General features: G+C 44.9%; 1 protein-coding gene across 4 annotated transcripts in view; it reads right to left on the minus strand.

Annotated features, from left to right (window-relative positions):
* The window catches only part of LOC147443610 (uncharacterized), a 103,727-nt gene that overhangs the window by 57,654 nt on the left and 22,510 nt on the right, over nt 1-23,563 (minus strand). For 3 of the 4 annotated variants that reach the window (XR_015190095.1, XM_086527691.1, XM_086527690.1), the window contains exons 3-5: nt 21,493-21,564; nt 4,858-4,935; nt 4,654-4,773 (exon numbers count right to left, since the gene is read on the minus strand). Coding sequence is in view for 3 of the 4 variants with exons in the window: in XM_086527691.1 (XP_086383817.1) it covers nt 4,654-4,773; nt 4,858-4,935; nt 21,493-21,564 (270 nt within the window). In the remaining variant the exon portion in view is untranslated. The remainder of the gene's footprint in view (nt 1-4,653; nt 4,774-4,857; nt 4,936-21,492; nt 21,565-23,563) is intronic. The other variant, XM_086527692.1, reaches the window with a different exon arrangement.

Here is a 23,563-nt window from a genome sequence, read left to right on the forward strand (position 1 = left end):
ACTCACATGAAATGCATTGTGAATCTTCCAAGTATCTGGTAACTTTAGTCTAAAGGATACATCGTTTATCTTTTCCTGAATCTGGAAAGGGCCATAGTATTGCATATTCAACTTTGGAAAAAGTCGCTCCTTATCTCTCCGTTTCCGTAGGCGTGCCTTCTCAAACCGTAGCAGCACCCAGTCACCTTCCTTCAATTGCAAGTCGCGTTGATGCCTGTTGGTTGCCTTCTTATGCCTTGCTTGAGACCTCTCAAGAGCCTCGCGCACCTTTGCAAAAGCAGTCTCCAGATCCTTGATTAACACCCTCAATGATCTCAAATGGCACCTTCCTCGTAGACGTATGCATTGTGTTATTGGGGCAAATACTTCTTCCACTGAGCCTTTTGATCAAAGATGTAAGACTTCAACAAGTCCGGAACCACTGAATTCGCTCTCTCTGATTGCCCATCAGTCTATGGATAGAAAGAGGACGAGAATTGTAACCAAGTACCATATTCTCCCAGATTGCCCTCCAAAACAAACAAGTAAAACAAGGATGTCTATCTAAAACTATAGAGTGAGACATGCCATTTGTGAGACAAACAGTTTAGCCAAATGATCTGGTTTAACCGTCTTCTTGACCGAAACAAAATGAGCCTGCTTGCTAAATCTGTCTATGACTGTCCAAATGACATCGTGCCCACTCTCAGTCTTGGGAAGATCAAAAAATAAAATCCATTGCTATACTTTCCTAAGGTCTGCTAGGTATAGGTAAAGGTTGCAAAAGGCCTGGTGCCTTATGCCTATCAAACTCGACCCTTTGGCATATCAAACAACTACGAACAAACTTGTCCAGGTCCTTCTTGAGCCCCGGCCGATAGAAAAACCGTTCCACCCCTTTTAAACCACTTCCCTGCTCTGTAGTCGATCAAAGATGCCTGCAAAATCTGGATTTGCGGCGTACTGATCTACCATATCCTCATAGTTGTGGTGATGAACAAGCGAAACAGCCGAAACCAGAGGCTTACGAGACAGTGCATCCGCCACTACATTCTTCACTCCCTGAACATGCACAATCTGAAAGTGAAATTGTGACAAAATGTTTGCCCACCGCATCTGCTTGTCCGAAAAACTGAGACAAGAAATAGCGTAAACTCTCATGATCGATCAATACTGTAATATCGGCTCCGAGTAGATAGTGTCGCCACTAAGTAAGAGCATGGATAACTGCCAAAAGCTCCTTCTCATAAATTTTTGCAACCCGCTCTGTCCTAGAAAACATTCGGCTCTCATAAGCTACAACATGGCCCTCCTACATTAAGACCACTCCCAGACTGCGACCACAAGCATCACAATATAACTCAAATGGCTTTTGCAAGTCTAGAAAAACCAACATTGGACCAACCATCACCTTTGCCTTGAGAGTCGTGAAGGTTGCAATCTCAAATGGTCCCCATGTGAAAGAAACCCCTTTCTGTGTCAAAGCATGCAGAGGAGAAGCAATCTCCGCAATTTTCAAACCAACCGCCGATAATAAGAGCACAAACCCAAAAAGCTTCGAGCCTCATGAACGTTCTTCAAATCTCGCCAATGGGTCCATTTTGACACCCTCCACAGAGACGATGTGTCCCAAAAAGTGGATCTCTGGTAAGAAAAACTCACTCTTCTTCCCATTTACCACCAACCGATATTGCCTCAATGCCTAGAAAACTTGTAACAGGTGGTGTCGATGCTCTGCCTCATTCTTGGAGAATATGATGATATCGTCAAAAAAGGTGCCCACAAATGACCTATACTCTAGAAATATCTTGTCCATCATTCTGTTGAACGTTGCAGGAGCATTTGTGAAACCAAAAGGCATCACCAAATACTTGTACAATCAAAAGGACATCCTCAACACGTCTTGTATACATCTCTAGGAGCGATCCTGATCTGATGATAGCCACTTTTCAGGTCGATTCTACTGAAACAAGTAGAACCCTATAACGTGTCCAGTATATCATCGATCATGGGTATTGAAAACCTGTTCTTGGTAGTCAATGCACATTCTCCAAGATCCATCTTTCTTTAAAACCAACAACACTGGCGAACAATAAGATGATGTATTGGGTTGAATTAAACCTTTTTCTAGAAGTTCTTTCACTTGGTTCGTAATTTCTTTGACTCTCGTACTCCGTAAGGTGTCCGGTTCGGTGGCGTACTGCCCGGAATCAAATCAATAGTGTGATCTTCAGGATGCTGAGGAGGTAACTCTCCTAGTAAGCCTTCAGAGAAACACTCAGCCTAAGCTTGCAAAAATTCTTGTTCCTTCTCAAGGTCGGACAAATTTGACATTTTCTGGTCATCTATCTCATGTAAGAAGATCGAGTAAACAGACAAACTGGATTTCATTAATCTAGAAATTGATGTAAGTGAGATTGACATCAAGTACTCTCTCTCTTTTAAAAGGACGTCAGACCCCTCCAAAGGCATGATGTAAAAGTCCTCGTGCCCTAGATACCCCTGGCAATGCAACCGAAGTTTGCCTATGACAAGTGTAATGGCAACATCCCGTCCAAGTGCCGCTAGAACTGCCTCAGCCGGTGGTCCGATTTCATCTAGCATAATTCCAAAGTCGAGTCGCCAATTCAATCGAAATGAAGTTAGCCTTGGCTCCTCCGTCGAAGAAGATAAGGGCTTCTTGATCTCGTACTTTGCCCCACGCTCTGCAAAGCTCCGTACTTTCATCCATTTGATCAGGGTCGGTCCCTGCCAAATCCGCTACCAATCTTGCTTTTGACTTTCCTTTCTTTGCTTGCTCCTCCGCTGCTCTAGAACTCTTTGGCTTGTCCTCTGGCTGTTCTTTTGGTGGTTTGTTAGGGAACTTGGCTGACACATGCCCATGTTCCGCACAACCGTAACATTTACCCTCTTTGAAGTATTCGGCTCGTTGCATCGCCGACAGTCGAGGGCCTGAAGGTTTCTTTTCCTGTTGCTTTCCCTTCCTTCTGTTACTGTTGTATGTATCTTGTCCCGTCCAAATTGTGACCAATCTATCTATAGGGTACGTAAGAGTCCCCCATGCATTACAAACCCTTGCTTTGCATGTCCCATCAGTTGTTGCATGGACTTGAACTTCTGCAGCAGACAATAATCATGTATCTCTTTAGGTAGACCACAGCAAAATCGCTCTATCTCCTGCTTAAATGTGATTTTCTTGAAAGAAGAGGCCGGTAAGAAAGTGTCCCAAAATCTCTGACAAATACGTAACTAAGGTGCCCTCCTTGGTCATCCTCAGATGATTCCAAGCTGTGATCACATCACATTTGTATTCTTGAGTGAGCCATGAGGAAGTAAAGACTCGCTTGAACTGAAGCCACTTTGTTGGTGCCTCCCTTCGTAGAAGCAAGGTGGACCACCAAGTTTGTGCGTTCCCCTTGAGGTAAGATGCCGCCCTCCGCACCTTGGAATGCTTTGAATAGAGTCCCCAGAAGTACGCGATGTCAAACTGTTGGTTAAAGGTGAGGGCCTTGTGGGTGTCCTTAAACCCAGAAAAAGTTTCAAGCTTTAATGCTTGCTCGCCCACCTTGAAATCCTTGGGCTTCTTCCCATTGTCCTCGAGAAAATCATAATGATTGGCTCTGTAATAATGCTTCCTCTTTGTAAACATCGGCCCATCAGGATCTCAACTCTCCGAGGAAGAAGAATCCTCGTCTGAACCGTCAAAATACTTTCGAGATCTTCTATAGGATCGACTCTTCTTTGCTTTCTTCTTGCCTTTGCTATGTCTCTGAATCTTTCTCCTCTTCTTACTCTTTCTTCCCTCGTCACTGGACTCGGAGGTAGAAGAACTGTCCGCGCTGTCAGAAGAAGATGAGGATGAACTAGAAACATCCTCAGATCTCACTAGTTTCTTTCTCTTCTTGGCATTCTCAAAAGTAGATCTCCGGCCTAAGTAGCCTGGATAGTCTGCTGCTCGACTCTACTTTCCTGGCGACTTCTTGGTCTTCATGAGTCTATTGACTCATAGTTCTACCGCCTCTTCGAATTCATCCTTTGAGAACACCTTCTGTGCGGGAGTCCTAGGTACAGTCGGCTTCTTCAAGGCTAACTTCAGAGGTGATCTGATGGTGGAGCACTACCTGGAATGCATCTCCTCAAGCGGGTGCTTGGCCAAAAATTTCGCATACTGAGGATCCTTGGAATACTGAAGCATCTGCTGGGCACAAGCATCAACCTATTGTTGTCATAGCATCTCATCCTTTCATACTCAGTAGGTGGAGACGGCCCGTACTCTTCCAAATCTTCCGAGGATGGACGATGTCCATTGGAATCTTCATTATTTTCTCCCGAACCAGAGTGGTCGGGTGCCACAGTTTCCTCTTGGCGGGATTCTTCGACTAAATCCATGTGTGCTGTGAGTAAAGGGATCGGATCCTTCGTAGAGGAAGAATCGAGTGAGCTCTGATACCACTGTAACCGACTTGGACTCCAGTAGACAATCAAGGGCAATGGAAGTATGTTGGACCTTCATGTTGCCTTCGAAGAGGCCATACAGTGTTTCTCTTTGAATTATTTCCATCATACTAAAATGCGATCTTCTTTCTTTTTTTTCCAATCAAACTCATCTAGCACTACACTCCATTGAAACCTAGGCGATTGTCCAAAATAAGAAAAGAGACAATGTGATCTCACATTATTGTTTTCTTTTGGGGGAACATCACAGAGTGGGTTCTCGACAAATCCTTTTACCCAGCCATCTTTGCTTGCCACAGCTATCAACTTCCCAATGGGCCCATCTCCCATTAAAGTGATCTGCAGGTCAGCCAAACAAAAGCCCACTGTCATTCAACATACAACCATGCATACTTAATTCTCAAATTTCTGAAAAGTAAATACCTGAACAGATTCAGTATCATCCTTTAATGCTCCAAGCAACAAGGTCCCCATGAGAGCCCGACCTAAAGTGGCCAAGGCCTTCCAAACAATAAGGTTACATACTCAAATGTCTGAAAACTAACTATGACAGAAAGTAAAAACCAGAAGTTAAAAAAAAAAGAGGCTTTGTATGAAAGGTATGTTGACTTCATAACCACAAATCTTCAAGCTTCAATAAGCTACTTGGTGTCAGGACAAAAACATTGCCAGAACTAATCACCCATCCAATAGTTAGCCATCCAAAATGACCGAAAAGGTGACCCAACCCTAAAATACCATTGGTGGCCAGTCGAGGACCAAAACAGTGACAGTTCAAAGTTACCTAGAACAAGAATAGGGAACAGGAACGGGGGGCCCATGAAGGGGATGACAGCCGGAATCATGAATGGGATTCCGGAACTGGCCCGGGAAAAGAGGGGGGGGGGGGGGGGGGGGGGGGGGGGGTTAATTTACCTCATTTCAGCTTATATGTTAGGTATAAGAGCCGGGTCGCACCACCAGTACCATGGGGGGTAGTGGGAGGAAGGAAACGAACCTGGTCGCACCTCAGCTGTAGGTTAAAGGAAGAGTTTTTTCAGGAATGAATACAATAGACGTGCTCGCTGCTGATTGACAGACGCTGCCCTACAATCGAGGATACGAGATGTCTCCCTGAAATATAGCCTAAACCCCTCATTTCTCCAGCGCTAGCAGGGTTAAATTTGGTCTTCAACTTTCTTGGCTTGTCTTTCACTTTTGCTGAATGTAGTGTATACTCTCCCCCACTCTACCCTAGTGCGACCCGGCTGTAAGCTAAGCTTCTGAACTCTAGTAGTCCAACTACAATCGAATTAGGGTGTTTTCAAGTGACCTTTGCCAGTAACTGGCATTTCCGGTTGCCGACACTTCTCAACACAAAGAACCTTGAGTGTGAGGGTTGGGCCTTGCTTGTCTCCTCCTATATAGGAAAGAACGCCCCCCATGCTCAAGAGAGCGCACAAAATGGTAGTCTAAAACGGTAGCCAAAAACGGCTCAAATTTTTATTTGTTAGGTATAAGAGCCGGGTCGCACCACGAGTACCATGGGGGGAAGGAAACGAACCTGGTCGCACCTCAGCTGTAGGTTAAAGGAAGAGTTTTTTCAGGAATGGATACAATAGACGTGCTCGCTGCTGATAGACAGACGCTGCCCTACAATCGAGGATACGTGATGTCTCCCTGAAATATAGCCTAAACCCCTCATTTCTCCAGCGCTAGCAGGGTTAACTTTGGTCTTCGACTTTCCTGGCTTGTCTTTCGCTTTTGCTGAACGTAGTGTATACTCTCCCCCACTCTTCCCTAGTGCGACCCGGCTGTAAGCTAAGCTTCTGAACTCCAGTAGTCCAACTACAATCGTATTTAAGGGTGTTTTCAAGTGACCTTTGCCTGTGACGGCATTTGCGGTTGCCGACACTTCTCAACACAAAGAACCTTGAGTGTGAGGGTTGGGCCTTGCTTGTCTCCTCCTATGTAGGAAAGAACACCCCCCATGCTCAAGAGAGCGCACAAAATGGTAGTCTAAAACGGTAGCCAAAAACGGCTCAAATTTATTTATTTATTTTTACTGGCCAGCTAAAACGTGACTGGAACATGTTCCAAAACGCATGTTCCAGCAGTTTAGCGTTCCCTGTAACATTTCAGAACCAGATGGCATTTCCTGACCAGTTGGGCCCGAAACCCACGTTACAGCCGGGAACAAACATTACCGAGCATGCTAATGCCAAAGATGTGACGCAGCACACGGAGATCTCTTAACACCCCTCTGTGCACCTGCCAAAGATGAGTTGCTAAGACCTGCTGCGGTACCACCTTGGTGTTGATTTATGGTGCATTGTCTACCATAAGAAAATACTGAAATAGTAAGTCTACAGCTAAAACTTGTTCCCATAGATAGTGATATTGCACCTCAACATGTTTCATCTGAGCATTAAGTGTCAGAATAGCAAAGGGCAGAATTGAGCACACGAAACGAACTCAATGGCACTTGCAAGTAGACAAATGGGAGAGAGAGAGAGAGAGACAGAATATTTGGCAAGCCATGCCTGAGATTGCACCAATAACTTTGAATGAATGATACCACAAGTGACGGAAGCCACAGAGAAGTAGCACATTCCTCTAGCGCATATGTCACAAAGTGATGACGTGGCGGACAGCAGAAACCCTAATTTCTGCCAGAAACCCTAAAATTCCTGCAAACCCTAATTTCTGCCAGAAACCCTAATTTCCGGAAATCGCGGAGGCGAAAAAACAAAAAAAAAACAAAAATTAATGATGAGCGACGCGAATCTTGCTTTTTTACTCTACGCAAGAGAAAGGAAGAGAATGCTTTTTTTTAATAAAAGAAAAGAAGAGCTTGAGAGAGAAGAGCTTTTGAGCTCTTATGCTTTTAACTGGAAAGATTTTGGGGCTCTGCTTTTGGGCATCCCTTGTAATCTTTAAATTAGTGGTGAGGGCCTCACTTCTCAGAGCATCTGGATGCAGAGTCTGAGAGTGAAACCCTAGCCACTCTCTTGTACTTTGATCTGATTAATATAAAAAGAAATACCGAAAGGGGCGCCAGTCTTTGGGGCCAATATCTCTAGGCACAGAACTCCGCCGGGCCAGTGCAAATCTATTGTGATTTGTGAATTGTTTTGAAGTGGTTATTTGGTGCCGTCGCGGTTGATTCTTGACTTGGAGTGTCCAAGTCTGTTACAGTGGTATCAGAGCACGGCCGATTTCTCTTCTACGGGAAATCCGATCCCCGAATTTTTTTTCCGCGGCACCTATGGCTTCAGGCAATGATCAGTCGACTCCCTCTGCATCTGGAGATGCGGGCTAGGATCACAACGAAGATTCAGACAGAGAGTATGGCCCGCCTCGGCCTACTAAGGCGGAGCAAAGAGAGATGGAGCGTCGTCAATTGATTGGCGATGCAACAAAGATGATGCTCAATTTTGCCAAGGACCCAAAGATGGCAAAATATATGAACCAGACCTCTTTGGAAGAGGTACAGATGGAGTGGCAAAGAACCACAACACCACTCCCGAAACCCGCTCTCAAGAAACCTTCTGCCTCCAAGAAATATACGGAGAAGGAACTGGAGAACGTGGTTGATGCACGGATTGCTCAGCTTTTCGACGTGCAAAAGAAAGGCAAAAAGCAGAAGAAAGGCACTGACTTCCCGGGATATTTGGGTCGTCGGTCGACATTTGACAAGGGAAAGAAATTGAAGAAGCGCGTCAAGTTTGAAGACCTGCCCACTTCTTCTTCTTCTTCTTCTTCTTCTAACGGTTCTTCTAGCTCTTCAGACTCAAGCGAAGAAGACAAGAAAAGCAAAAAGCGAAGCAAGAAACAACGCTTCGGAAAGGCCAAGAAAAAGGCAAGGAAGTCTAAGTCTCGCCCAGTGAGTGACACTTCTACAGAGAACTCGTCTACGGACAGTTCAAACTCTGACAACGGAAACTTTTATGCAAACAAGAAGAATTTTTACAAAGCCAACCAGTATGACTTTCTCGAAGATAAAAGCAAGAAAGTCCGAGAGTTTAAGGAAGATGGCCACTCGATCAAGTTTGATACTTTTTCAGGATACTCATATGCTTCGAAGGCTGTCTTTTATACAGCAGTTTGACATCGCTTTCGCGGGAGGACGCTATTCAGAGCACTCCAAGATTCGGAGAGCTGCCTCTTACTTTCAGAGGAATGCTCGTACTTGGTGGTCCACGCTTCTTTTAAACAAGACTGCGCCAGTTAAATGGTTGAAATTTAAGAAGCTTTTTATTTCTTCTTGGTTAACGCAAGAATATGAATGAGATATACGAGCTGCTTGAAACCATCTTCGGATGACCAAGAAAGACACAATCAATGCTTATTGTGAAAGATTCTGGAGCTCTTTTCTACCCGCCTCTTCATTCAAGAAGATCTCGTTCAGAGAACAGATTGAGCGGTTTACCTTGGGTCTACCTACAGAGATCCGAGATCACTGCTTGGAATAGAAGTCAGTTTCTATTTAGGAGTTGATGAGTCATGCGAAGCGGGGCTTTGCCATTCACTCTGGCAATTTGACCTACCCCACAGATAAGGCCATGACATAACAAGCCGACCAGACTTCTGGGAATGAAAGTAGAAAGAAAAAGAGCAACCCAGAGGAAAAGGATGCACGACCCAAGCTTACTCCTGAGGAGAGAGCTCGCTTCATCAGAGAGGGAAAGTGCTTTGGATGTGGGGAACATTGACATATCTCCGCGGAGTGCCCTAAAAAGGCACAGAAAGAACAGAATGATAAAGACGACCACAGGCCTGAGAGTTCGAGAGCAACTGAGAAATGTGGCAGAAAAGGCAGATAGAAAAGCAGAACTGGTACCACATGGTGTGGGACCTGCACCCAATCTAATGAATGAAAGCACAAACTTTGCCGCTTTTGGGGCAAAGTGAAGGATTAGGAAGCTCTTTTGAAGGAGCCAAGGCCAATCTCTTTTCACTTGGAATTGGCGGCTCGATTTGGAATTACGCCCGACAGAATGACACCACAGGCGGAGGTAGTTCGACTGGCACCCGGATGGGATGTTGCCATTACACCGAGCATTGGCAAACTTTGTTTGCAATGACAGGGGTGTTCAGGGCACGCGAGTGACGTTCTACTCAGGATCCCTTGGTACCACAAGAACTACGCCGTGGTTGATTACCGGGCCGAGAAAGCGACTTTGATAAATGAAGGGCTTAGAGATTGTACTTGATGAACTTCAGTTTCTTACTCATTCTTTTGGGAGAGAACTGAACGATGGATAAAGGTTGAATATGTTTTGACCTGATCAAAAGAACGCCAAGATTATTCTCCACACTCATGCCGATTGCTTTTCAGAGGGCCTGAAGATCAAACCATTGATCTGATACCTCGAAGCACGCCACCGAATCGGCCACCTTACCATGTGAGCCGAGTACAGAATGAAAAGATTATGAACCCAGTGAAAGACCTCTTGGAAAAGGGTCTTGTCCAACCTAGTACTTCACCGTATTGCTCTCCACTGTTGTTGGTTTTGAAGAAAGACGGATCTTGGAGAATGTGCATCGATTATAGCATTCTCAACGAAATCACCATCAAGAACAGATTTTCGATTCCTAGGATCGATGATATACTCAACAGGTTACAGGGATCCTCGTGCTTTAGCATGATTGACTTGAAGAGTGGATATCATCAGATCAGGATAGCACCAGGAGATGTCTACAAGACAGCTTTTCGGACGACTTTTGGGTTATTTGAGTTTTTGGTGATGCCTTTTGGCTTAACCAATGCTCCTGCGACATTTAACCGGATGATGGACAGGATTTTTCGAGAGTACAGGCTATTTGTTGGCACTTTCTTTGACGACATCATTGTTTTCTCCAAGAATGAGGCAGAACACAGAGATCATCTGCTTCAAGTCTTTTAGGCATTACGAGATCACACGTTAGTGATTAATGCAAAGAAAAGTGAATTTTTCCTACCAAAGATACACTTTTTGGGACACATTGTGTCAGCAGCAGGAGTGCAAATGGACCCGGCCAAGATAGAGACTATCCGTGATTGGCCCGATTTGAGGAATGTCCATGAAGTTAGAAGCTTCTTGGGACTGTGTTCGTACTACAGGCGGTTCATACGAAAGTTTGCAGAGGTTGCTTCCCCTTTGCATACCTTGACACAGAAAGGAGTACCTTTTTCGTGGGGACCCACAGAGGTGACTGCCTTTCGGACATTGAAAGAGAAATTGACTACGGGATCTATTTTGACTTTGCCGGACTTGCAGAAGTCATTTGAAGTATATTGTGATGCTTGTGGTCGTAGTCTGGGTACAGTCTTGATGCAAGAAGGCCATGTCATAGCTTACGAGAGCCGTTTGTTCTCTAGGCCGGAGATGACAGCACAAATTTATGAGAAAGAGCTTTTGGTGGTTATCCACACTCTTACTCAGTGGCGGCATTACCTACTCGGAGCGGATTTTACTGTCTTTACAGACCATCAGAGTTTGCGCTACTTCTTGCCATAGAAGCAGCTTTCGGAAAAGCAGATGCGGTGGGCGAACATCTTGTCATAGTTTCACTTCCAGATTGTCCATGTGCAAGGACAGAAGAATGTGGTGACAGATGCTTTGTCTCAGAAGCCGTTGGATCTAGCTATTTCCACGATACATCATAGGAGCTTCGAGGATATGGTCGATCAATATGCCACAGATACAGATTTTGCAGATATTCTCACACGGATACAGGATGGGGAGACAATAGCTGGATACTCCCTTCGGGAAGGCTACTTGATGAAAAAGACTATGTTGTGCGTTACACAACCATTGAGGGAAAAGGTTATGACTGAATGCCATTGTCCACCTTTTACAAGTCACCGCGGCATTGTTACCACCATGAAGGGGCTAGAGAGATACTTTTTTTTGGCCGAGACTCAAAAAGGATGTGAAAGAGAATGTGCGCAATTGCTTAGTATGCCAGAAGGTCAATTTTGACAGGCATAAGGCACAGGGATTGTTAAAGCCTTTACCCATACCCACCCGTCCCTGGAAAAGTATTGAAATGGATTTCATTTTTGATCTCCCGAGAACACAAAAAGATCACGATGATTTTCCAATTACATGGCATGTCTGAGACGATTGTCTCCAACAGAGACCCCAGATTTATGAGTTTGTTTTGGAAGGCAATTTGGGAGAACATTGGCACGCAGTTGCAGTTCTCGTCATCGTTCCACTTGCAGACTGACGAGCAATTTGAGATTGCCAATTCAGTGGTGTTAGATTTATTGAAGTCTTGTATCTCAGATCAGAAGACTCAATGAGAAAAGAACTTACCTTTTGTGGAATTTGCCTACAATAACACGATACACTCTTCGACGGGGAAGACGCCATGTGAGATTGTTGAAAGTGCTGGAAAGGTTCCATCCTTCCTGAGCACGAAAGATGAGATATTTGAAGCAGATGAATATTTGCGAGATTTGGATACGGCTTTTGCCAAGGTTCGCAAGACTTTGTAGGAGTCTCAAGAACGAGAGAAGAAGGCAGCGGATCGCCATCGTCGTGACTTGAAATTGAAGGAGGATATTTGGGTGCTCTTACGTTTTGAGAAGGCACGCCTACGAAAGAAAAAGGGAAAGGAGAGGCTTTTTTTCCAAAGCTTAGTATGCGATACTATGGACCTTTCCAGATCATTGACAAGATAAATGATGTCTCCTTCCGATTGAAACTGCCAAATACTTGGAGGATTCACAATGCATCATTGCATGTGAGTCTCTTGAAACCTGTTAAGGGTGATGTGCCTGATGATGGGGAGCCTGATGAGCAGCCCGAAGTGGAAGAAAACGAGGAGGTCCTTGTTCCTGAACAGATTTTGGCACATAACGATACGAAGAAAGGTAAAGTCCGAAGGCGGTTCTTGGTTAAGTTCAAGAACTTTCCTGCATTTGATGCGAAGTGGATGGAGGAGGAGGACCTAGCAGATACTCCTCGGATTGTGAAACTTTACCTCGATGTTTTGGTTTAGCATAGTCTACTCCAAACGGAACCCAAAAATTCAGCTTGGCCGAAGATCTGGTGCAGTGGGATGCACAAGAGGGAGTTACTCCGCTCCTTTGTCAACAGATGCCTTGATTTTGATACTAAAGTCATTGATGTCTCTTTGAGCTTCACGGATACTGGGAGCTGACAGTATTCTGCTGGATGACTTTATGAAATGGAATTCCTGATAATGATACTGATTTGTTTCTTCACAGTGCAGGATCTGATAGACGAAATGACTACAGCATTTTGGTCTACTTGATCTCGAATAGACATGGTTGCAATAGGGGCTAGTCAATCGGACATCGATGAGGTCCCGATTGGACCTAGATGTGATTGCTAGCTACATTGCCGATAAATCATGCTCTAAGATCCGAATGAATGTTGAATGTCATGTGATGTCTTGTGATGTCTGGTGATGTCTTGTGATGTCGTGTGATGTGACTGTCGATTTTGTACATGTGCTAGATGTGTGTTCCTAGTACGTAGGTACTAACAGTCAGTGTCTGCTAAGACGGTTTATGGCTTTTGTCAGTTTTGCAGGCGTAATCGCGGTCGATTACAATGCTTTCAAGAGGGGGGTATGTCACAAAATGATGACGTGGCGGACAGCAGAAACCCTAAAATTCCTGCAAACCCTAATTTCTGCCAAAAACCCTAATTTCCAGAAATCGCGGAGGCGAAAAAACCAAAAACCAAAAAAAATAATAATAATGATGATGAGCGACGCGAATCTTACTTTTTACTCTACGCAAGAGAAAGGAAGAGAATGCTTTTTTTTAATAAAAGAAGAGAAGAGCTTGAGAGAGAAGAGCTTTTGAGCTCTTATGCTTTTAACTGGAAAGCTTTTGGGGCTCTGCTTTTGGGCATCCCTTGTAATCTTTAAATTAGTGGTGAGGGCCTCACTTCTCAAAGCATCTGGACGCAGAGTCTGAGAGTGAAACCCTAGCCACTCTCTTGTACTTTGATCTGATTAATATAAAAAGAAATACCGAAAGAGGCGCCAATCTTTGGGGCCAATATCTCTAGGCACGGAACTCCGCCGAGCCAGTGCAAATCTATTGTGATCTGTGAATTGTTTTGAAGTGGTTATTTGGTGCTGTCGCGGTTGATTCTTGACTTGGAGTGTCCAAGTCTTTTACAAATATGTCATACCTATGTCCAATAAGGCTGGCGCTTGCATGAGTGGCATAATTTTAACAACCCCTCTGCAGCTCATAGTGCACATAGTTGACAAAATAGTCGAAGCAGAAGCTACCATGGACACTCCAACCCTGGCAAAACTGGATGCAGCTAGGAGAATGTAACTAACTTCTTGCTTTGTAAATCTCTCTCTTTGTAGCCGGTCACATATAGGTTGTTGAACGTCAAGACCACCATAGCTGTCCTCACTATGTAATCCCTCTTAACTCGCCGCTAATTCCATCAAAGTGAGGATTATATCATAAGAGTCCTTCATCGAGTTTCAAATTCATAATGTTCTTCCCATAAACATTGACAAGAAAATTTTCTATTATTTTCTTGAGATGAACTTTGGGTATTCGATTGTGATAAAATCCCATAGTGGATGCGCTGCTCCAAGTTGTCAAAACCAGCAAAATGGCCAGGACTTCAAAAGTCTCTTGAACTATCTTGTGATACTTGTGGCAGTAGCTTAGGGGCATTAGGATGTTTGTGGCAGCAGCTTTTACTACAGACAGTTCATTAGTATGTTTGCAAAGATTGCATCAACCCATAGTGGATGCACTGCTCCAAGTTGTCAAAACCAGCAAAATGGCCAGGTGTGGTAATATTGTCAGAACTTCAAAAGTCCTTTTAAGTACATTGGGATGCTTGTGGCAATAGCTCCTTCTATAGACGGTTCATTAGGATGTTGGCAAAGATTGCAGCACCTCTACATGAACTAACCAAGAGTCACTTTCTCTCTTGCCTTTGAAAGGTTTTGGTCGCAGAAACTGTGAATGAGCGTGTGCGGAAGCGTGAGAGAGAGAGAGAGAGAGAGACACAAAAATGTTGGTGTGTGGAAGAGGGGGCGATCAGACCTCCATGACTACCAGAACAAGAAGACCCATACAATGATTAGATGACGTGATATGTGTACCCCCCTGGCCCCATGTATATGAGTGCCCAAGGTGGGCGCCCAACTCAAGTGGGTGACCGCCCCCAAACTCGGGCGGCCGGACAAGGTACAACCTATGCTATGGGTGGCCAGCCCGGAGACACTAGCCATACAAGGAAGTGTCCGTATGAAGCAGCAGAGTGGTGTAAATCTGACACCCCCTCTTAGCACCGGATGCTGAACAAACCATGTGAAGCCAAAGATGTGAGGCAAATGATGAAGATGTCTGCTGCTATGTCCACTTAAGGATACTCCATGAGTGTAGTAGCAATCAGGGGTGTCCCAACCTCCGAGAGGTCTCCATGGTAAAGTGTCATCACAAGCACTGTAGCAAACTGTTGTACTCCGCCGATACAGTGTGAAGATACTGCGTGAAGGTCCCAAACAGAGTGTGGAAACAACTCCTTGTCGTGAAAGAGACCTGCAAGTGTCCTGCCGTCTGGAGACAATGGGGAAGCCCAGGAACGTCATGAGAATGACCGGACGCCTGTCAATGCATGAACCTGTAACCCAGTGTGGCCAGGTGGCTAAGCTGTGCAAAACTCCAGGAAGGCCAGATGTAGCAATCTACGCCGTAAACGTCCTCCGAAACAAGGAAAGCCAGACAAAACAATCTGCGCCGTAAGCTACAGCAGTCACCGGGAGACCACAGGGACCACTAGGTCCTGTCAGTAGGTAGGGTAATCCAAGATGAGGGGAAAGCCAGACTCAACAATCTGCATTGTGAAGGACCTTTGAGAAGAGGTGTGGTCAGACCAATCTGTCTGCACCAAAATCATCCTGTAGAAGAAGGGAAGCCTAACTGAGCAGTCTGCGTTGTACGGATCCTCTAGGAAGAGGAAAGGCCAGACCAATTTGTCTGCACCGTCTTGCCTGTATTTCCTGCCTCCAATCCTCCAGTGTCAACCGAAACAAAATCCGTGCCAACCACGCCACCAAACCGCATCTCGGTGCGGCTATCAATGTGAACGAGTTGGGAGTGGCCTACTGCCCAGGTCGGGGGATAAGCCTGTTGTAAGGTTACGGAGGGTGAGTGTAAGCAACTCTGAAGGTAGAAATCTAAATGATCAGGAGGGTAGAAGAGCAACTACACTACCATCCAAGCCAAGCTCTAGGTGACTCCGGATGTAGTTGCGTAATGATGCTTGATCTCCCGCATCTCACGGGTAAACTCTCCGAGAGAGTCCCAAGAACTTAAGTCCCACTCCTGTGAAGAACTGTATATTACTTTATATTTATTTATTATATTTATGCACAAGACTAGAACTAGAAAGATAACTTTGACAAAAGACTCAAGAGACTGTGTTTGATTGAATGAATGAAAACTGAATACAAAGGGTTCCTAGGAATTGAAGAGTCGCTAGTGAAAAGGCATGTCTCTTGGTGAAGAGACATGCCTTTGGACGTAAAGACACATCCTTTCGGCGAAGAGCTGCAATTAGGCGAAGAGTCGCACCCGTAGAGCGAAGGGGTGTCACCAGTCGTCGAAAGAGTGTGGCTTTTGGCAAAGAGGCATGTCTTTTGGGCGAGGGTCGCAACCATCCAAGCGTAGGGGTCCTCCTTGGCATGGCACTTCACCTATCTGCATTTATGAGTGTATGTATATGGTGTGTATTAGTCACAATCGTGACATTCCCTCCCTCTTTAAATAAAACCCAAGGTAGTTGAAGAAAATCCGGGAGAAGAAAATGTAATTTTGTAGTGCTACTGTATCCAAATCCCACGTCATGGCACTGTTATTGATCATAACTATTTTGCCAAACTGAAGACTGATTATAGATAAGTGCCTTTGTCAAAGTCTTTTGTAACTTCAAGCTTTGTCCAAGAAAAGATTGAATCGGTATCTGCTTCGAGTGAAATTATTGGTAAACTGACTTGAGTTTTCTGTTGAGTGATGATCACTAGTTGGAAATCTGCAAGGTATTCCATTGGTTTATCTCGAACACTAAAATCCTTTTGAAGGGATGTCATAGACTGAGACAAAGTAGTGTTTGAAAGTATACCCATCTGTAAAGGCTTATCTGTGGAACAAGTTGTGCCCAAAGATTCAATTGCAGCAATTAAAGTCGTGCTGCAAGAGTCTGCATCTGATTTATTCTTTGCATCGTTGAAGGCAAGGAATGGAGTCTTCAAGTTTGAAGAATTATCATTGACCACTGCATTTGGTATTTGTTCAAAGACAAAGACTTTATTCTGCAAGGGCGGTGACGAGGCGAGTTTTTATGCCTGGATCACGACCAAAGAAGGGGTTTTGTGCTTGTCCGTTGTCACACAAGAACCGGAATCTTTTGAATCTTCAGCTTTCTCAGCGGGTATTAAGGCTTCCAATTGAGAAGGGAGAGGTTGAGGGATTTGTTGCCTCTTAGACCTCTGAAGAAGCCCCTTGCACAAGGAAAGGATCAATAAATCTTCAACTTTACCACCATCAGATAAGAAAGACTTAAATGTAGGGCATGGCTCGCAAGGGGGAACTTGTCCAGCGTCGCGGCATTCACGACCGAGTACTCGACTAGCGTCGGATATATGTGCCACTAAGTAAGTCCATCTTGATATCGTTGATGATCCTTTGGAAGCTTCATATTGCTGCTTCTGTTGTTTGTGTCTAGTTGTCTCTGAGACACCATGCTTTGGGTGAGAAAATTTGAGTTCCAAAGCCTTTGGTATGAGTGGTTCTTCCTGATCGACCATTGAAGCATCAGAAGAAGATGGCAAAGAAATTGCATGTGTAGTCCGAGAAGCAGTTGGGTGACTCCGAGAAGAGGTTTGCATCTGCATTTGATCCAAGCGAGTGTGAATCGATGCGAGGCTTGTGGAAAGTGCTGCCATATGCTCTTTGAGAACTGCCATCAGGTCCTCGCGTAAAATATTGTCGTCCATCTTGTGATTCGGCCATGCCGACTGTTCAGCAAAAGTGACTGTTTCTCCGAATAATCTTAAGAACTGATACTTCGGGAGCAGAAACTGCATCTGGAATTATGACGACCTCTGGTTTGGAGTGTCCGGAATCACGATCACCGCACGTGCAAGAGGGATTTCGGGTAAGATTTCTTCCAGAATTGCATCTATGTACGAGAGGAAGCTTAAGAGTACATAGTCGTCGTCGGCCATGGCGCACACGCAAGAAATTTGCCAGTGCCAGAAGCAAGCAGGAGAGAGACAGCGTTGGAATTCTCATATTGCTGGCTTTCTTTTTTTTTTTTTAATGTTTGTTTGTAACGTTTTTGTTTAATGGCCAATTGAAAGGGTGTGTTCAAATGGCCCTTTAATTAATGTGAGTGAGTTCACATGGGTTTTAAAAAATTGGGGTTGGTCGGCCAAGGGAACTAATTAAAGGTTCTCTTTATGGGTTAAAACTATGCGTTGCTGATTTTGCTTACGTAAAAACAACTCCCAGTGAAGAGGTTTTTTTTGACGTGATGAGTAGGCAGCCCAGCGTTCCTGCAGTCCAGCGCTTGGTGAAAGGATGCGAAGCTGTAGGAAGGGGCGCGAGCACGAAGGGGCAGCAACCAGCGTGGAAATGCAGCATGTGTTTCAGAATTCAGCAGTGTTTCCAGAAATTCAGCCAGTGCTTGTGAAAGGGTGTAATCCTCTGGGAAGGGGTGCGAGTCTCTGGGAAGGGGTGCCACGAAAGTGGAGGGGTGCCCTGGTGTCCTTTCACATGAAGAGGTGCGAGCGCAAAGGTTCAATTCAGCCAGAGATTCAGCAATTCGTCGATTTCAATAATCGAGCACTTGTGCACAATGGCATGTCACTTTGGGGAAGGGCAAGGGGTACTACCCGAGAAAAGGACGCGTGAAGAGGCACCAACAGATGGGTTCTCGAAATGCACCGGGTACGTAGCCGACACACATGTGTTCTGTTCTTTATTTATAGAATTGGAACAAAAAAATTCATGTTACCTTATACGCATATGCGTGTGTGTACCACCTTTCTTCTACTTCCATACAATTCCGGGAAATGGGTAGAGTGTAGCGACAAGGGTGAGAGGCTCACAATCTTCGGATCCTGGGAAAAATTTTGCTCTGATACCACTGTAAAGAACTGTATAGTACTTCATATTTATTTATTATATTTCTGCACAAGAATAGAACTAGAAAGATAACTTTGACAAAAGACTCAAGAAACTGTGTTTGATTGATGAATGAAAACTGAGTACAAAGGGTTCCTTTTATAGGAATTGAAGAGTCACTAGTGAAAAGGCTTGTCTCTTGGACATGACTTTAGACGTAAAGACACATCCTTTCGGCGAAGAGCTGCAACCATTGGGCGAAGAGTCGCACCCGTAGAGCGAAGGGGTGTGACCAGTCGTCGAAAGAGTGTGGCTTTTGGTGAAGAGGCATGTCTTTTGGGCGAAGGGTCGCAACCATCCAAGCGTAGGGGTCCTCCTTGGCATGGCACTTCGCCTATCTGCATTTATGAGTGTATGTATATGATGTGTATTAGTCACAATCGTGAAAACTCCAGTCTGTAGATCCAACTCCAGTCTGTAGATCCAAGCAATCAACCTATCCAAGAAGAGATCCAAGATCCTCTCCCTAGGTCCATGTAGATGCTCCTATGTAAGCAAGTGATCTAACATGTCGAGGTCAAATGGTAAGTGTCTGTCCACCCAAGATGGTGGTGTCTTCTCTGGGAATGTCGGAATCCCATGTGCCATGAGCATGGCCATATCTCGTGTGAACTCCTCTGATAAGTGCATAGGTGTGTCCATAGCAAACCACAAGTCACCACCCCCTCTGGAGTGCGCAACCGCCGAATGATGGCTGGAATGAATGGATCTCCCAAGGATCGTATGCACGTAGATGATCAAGCCGATGTAAAAGCTACCGTGTACTGCAGCACTCACTGAGACACGGACCACCATCGGATGGTGTCCTAGCAGGAGGTAACTTCATCCTTTGCTGTCCCCACCCGAAAACACATCTGCGAGATGATGAAAACACTGTTGTCCAACGATTTTCAGCATGCTCGTATGCTCCCGGCAGCGTCCGAAGTGGTGCAGAGAGTGTGGGGAGGGCGGGGAATCAATGTAGCAACCCAGAGTGGGCTGAAACAGAGAAAACACAGCAGGTGTATATGGCTGAAATCTGTAGCAAATGAAGAGGATTCTCGCCGGCAATGCACCGGATGCAAAACTGGGAAGAAAGGCAAGATCCAATGGAATAAGGCTAGCGCTGTCCCCCCTCTTGCAAAAAACGCTGCCCTGCTGTCCAAAACGAAGGCATTTCAGCCCAAAACGCAGATTTGCCAAAAAAACGCAGATCTGGCTGAAAATGCAGGTAGAGGGGAAGGGTTTTCCAGCGACGAAATTGCTCAAAAAGGCCAGCGTTGGCAGCCTGATGCAAAAACACAAGCAGCCCAGCAACAAACGCAGATCTTGCAAAAAAACGCTGGCTGATGTGATCCCTTGGGAGAAGAACCTCTGCAGAAGCGCTTGGTCCATGGAGAGCCTGACGCTGCTGATACCACGTGAGAGTGCACGTGTGCGGAAGAGAGAGAGAGAGAGAGAGAGAGAGAGAGAGAGAGAGAGAGAGAGAGAGACAAAAACGCTGGTGTGTGGAAGAGGGGGCAATCAGCCCCCCATGACTACCAGAACAAGAAGACCCGTACAATGATCAGATGATGTGATATGTGTACCCCCAAGGTGGGCACCCAACTCAAGTGGGCGGCTAGCCCCAAACTCGGCCGGCCGGACAAGGTACAAACTATGCTATGGGTGGCCAGCACAGAGACACTAGCCATACAAGGAAGTGCCCTAGACCTGTGTAAAGCAGCGGAGTGGTGTAAATCTAGCAGAAACATGGATGGATCATAATATGGATAATATCCAAAATACATAAGAGGTTAAGGCCATGTCAAGCGGCTGTAGCTGGGTGCTGGTGGCAAAGAAGTCGCAACAGTGTGCAAGGAATCTCAAAAGAAGAAATCTCATTTGCAATAGTCAGGAACATTCCTCCCATCAATTAAGTTCATTGTTGGATGGCTTTCATGTGAGTCTTCTTAAACCCTTTCAGGAGAGGGGCCCGAGGATATGACTACAGAAGAGCAACCAGAAGTTGAGAAACAGAGGAGATTCTTCACAATCCGAGCAGGTTGCCACACAAGGAAAGAAAATTATTCACATTTGACGTACTAGACAACTTGTACCGTCTATCTTGTGCCATGAACTCATTCATTTTGTTCAGGACCCGTTTGCCAGTTTTCAGCTAAATGTTGGGGCCTCTGTTTACCCATCAAAGTGACCATTTTTAGGACATTGTGGGCTGCTTTTGTGTTTGGGATCTAGCCTTTTTAGTTCTTTTCCCTCGTGCTTTTTTTTCTGAAAGACTAGACTCTAGGCTAAAAAGCATGTCTTCTATCTTTTATTGTCTGTAACTGCACGTCTTGATATGTGTACTGATTGTACTTGACCGTACGTGTCAAGCCTGCTCCAAAGGTGCTTTCTTTCAGCCCTGCCGTCTATGTTCCTTCGCTTCCTCCACGTGGGTTGCCAAGCAGACTCTTTCCTCTCCGCTTTGTGTGGTCACCAACTGTCACTTTCTATCTCCTCCTTTGAATGGGCTGATCTAAGGCATGGCAGACTGTCAAATATGCCCTTCCCCCTCCTTTCGCAAACTGCAAGGTGGAGCCTTCTTCTTCTGCCTTGAGATACAGTGGAACAAAGTAGTAACATTTCATTTGAGGTCTGTGGAACTACTCCAATTTTCTGTTTTCTACAGGATCAATGAGTTTGAACTTCACGTTACAAGAGCTAAGTTGCTACACACAAAAATAGACGGCAGCTTACCCAAAAGACAGCATCCTGACTTCCACCCCGACATTGATAGCTATTAAATCCTTGTCAAAAACTTCTTTACACTTTTTGACTGCTGGCTTACGCAGATTGTAGAGCGAGATCTTTAGTGAAACATAATTGATCAAAGCTACTAGGGAAGCTTTGATGAGATGTACCGTGGGAGTCGCTTTGTGTCGATTGTGAGCCTCTTCAACAAGATGAGTAGCAGAAATGCTAAGAACTGAAACCTATAGACCAAACAACAACTCTAATTACTTCAGAGCTATGAAACACTCAAAATAGCTATAACATTCTGAGAAGGAAACAAAACCTGTGACCTAACACCCCCTTTTCATCTCAATGAAACAAACCAAATACAAGGAACGTAATGGGTTCATTCTGCACTAGAAATGTGCACTTCCGAAAACCCTAGGACTAGGGTAAAATGCATAAGAAACAGAAACATATGTCCAGTCATTCTTAGATAACGACAAAGAAAAGCTTCCTTTCCATTGGCCCAAAAAGATATCCTCGAGACGGCATGGCAAACAGCCAAAAAATGCAACCCTACTTATACACACACATACATGACATTAATTGTTGCGCCAATTGTCTCTCTGACCCATCTTTAGATAAGTCTATTGGAATTTTCTGTGATGCACAGGTATGTTGCCACGCTTTGTGAAGAATTGCATTATAAATGTCAATTGTGCTGGCTAGGATTACCTTTTTATAAGGAGGTGAAGTGATTTCCACGCCATAATAGTTGAGACAAGTTGGGTTATCAAGAAGAACAACTCTTTTATTTGTTGTTGGGACGGGGGGGGGGGGGGGGGGGGGGGGGGGGCGCAAAGGAAAGGGGCTGTATTCTGTGTACATAAGAGACCCCTGGAGATGCTCAATAGCCTATCACCCAGAGAAAGTACAAAAGGGGGGTGACAATGTGTAGGCTATGTAAACATCAAGGTGGTCTGTACGATGAGTGTAAAATGAACCACTGTGGGGGTGCATAATGCCACGTGATGTGGGCATGATCCCGATGGAAACGAACTGAGGAGCTTGCCCATGTGTGAAGAAAGACGCATCGACACTCGTTCGCTGCCCTCAAGATGCTAGCTGAAGAATCCCATTGACTGCAAAGAGTATGCAGCAGCACAGTCCAAATGGTTGTCAAAATGGTGGACATAGGGGGGGATTGTGAGCCCAGAATGTGGCCACATCGAGCCTTCCACATAGTCCAAAGTGTGATGCTGCATATTGTGGTGAAAACCGTCGCTCGCTGGTAGAAATCCAACTGGTGACCTGCATCTAGGATTATCTGTACAATGCCCAGTTTATATCCTAAGGGAGTAAGCACGAAGACCGGATCTGTCGGCAAGGCCTGAAAAAAGGTGTGTGACCCCAAAAATTGCAAAAGCTATGCAACTACCCCCCATTCTTCTCTGGCACACAAAATAAACTGATCAGCAATAAACAAATGCTAAAAATAATATTAAACTATATCAATGTAATATTTTAGCTACGGCTACAAATAAATGAAAATGATTTTTGTGCACACAAAATGAATTTAGGAATTTATGCATTTATTGGAACCAATTATGAACGGGTAAACTAGTGCAATGTGCTATCTGGAAATTTATTCATGTCCGAATAGTATGATAAGTAGAACAATAGCCGGATGCAGTGCAGAATAGTTTAGAACAAGCACATGAATAATATGGTGTCCCGAGTCCCCTCAGAAAAGCTATAATTAAATAGTTTTGCGGTGGCTGCTCAAGAAAGTGGCCAGCCGGACACAATGGAGATACGACCCGGTGAGAGCCGGCAGTCTAGGTCGGGAGAGACATGAGATCAGCCAAGTTGTTAATAGAGTGGCCAAAAACCCGGTTTTAACGCTCATTTCTATGTCTAAGGTTTGAAACCTTTTAAAAATGGGCGGCCGGGATAGTATGAACGCGGTCAAATGACTTGACATAAAAACTAGAGCAAACTAGCATAAGGTTAGAAAACTCTAGCGCTAGCCTCTTGCAAGCACCTCTCTCTCTCTCTCTCTCTCTCTCTCTCTCTCTCTCTCTCTCTCTCTCTCTCTCTGTGGTGCTATCTGGCAAGGATTCAACATGCACTAGGCATATAAGCATGTAACATTTAATGGCCTAAAATCTTATGTGTAGCGGAAATTAGCATGAATATAGTGGGCATTTCATTAGAATAGATTCCTAATGAGAATTACAAGAGTGCTTGGGTGGA

The sequence above is a fragment of the Adiantum capillus-veneris genome, chromosome 13, assembly GCF_014529385.1.
Source record: "Adiantum capillus-veneris isolate H3 chromosome 13, ASM1452938v2, whole genome shotgun sequence".
In the NCBI taxonomy this organism is placed as follows: Eukaryota; Viridiplantae; Streptophyta; class Polypodiopsida; order Polypodiales; family Pteridaceae; genus Adiantum; species Adiantum capillus-veneris.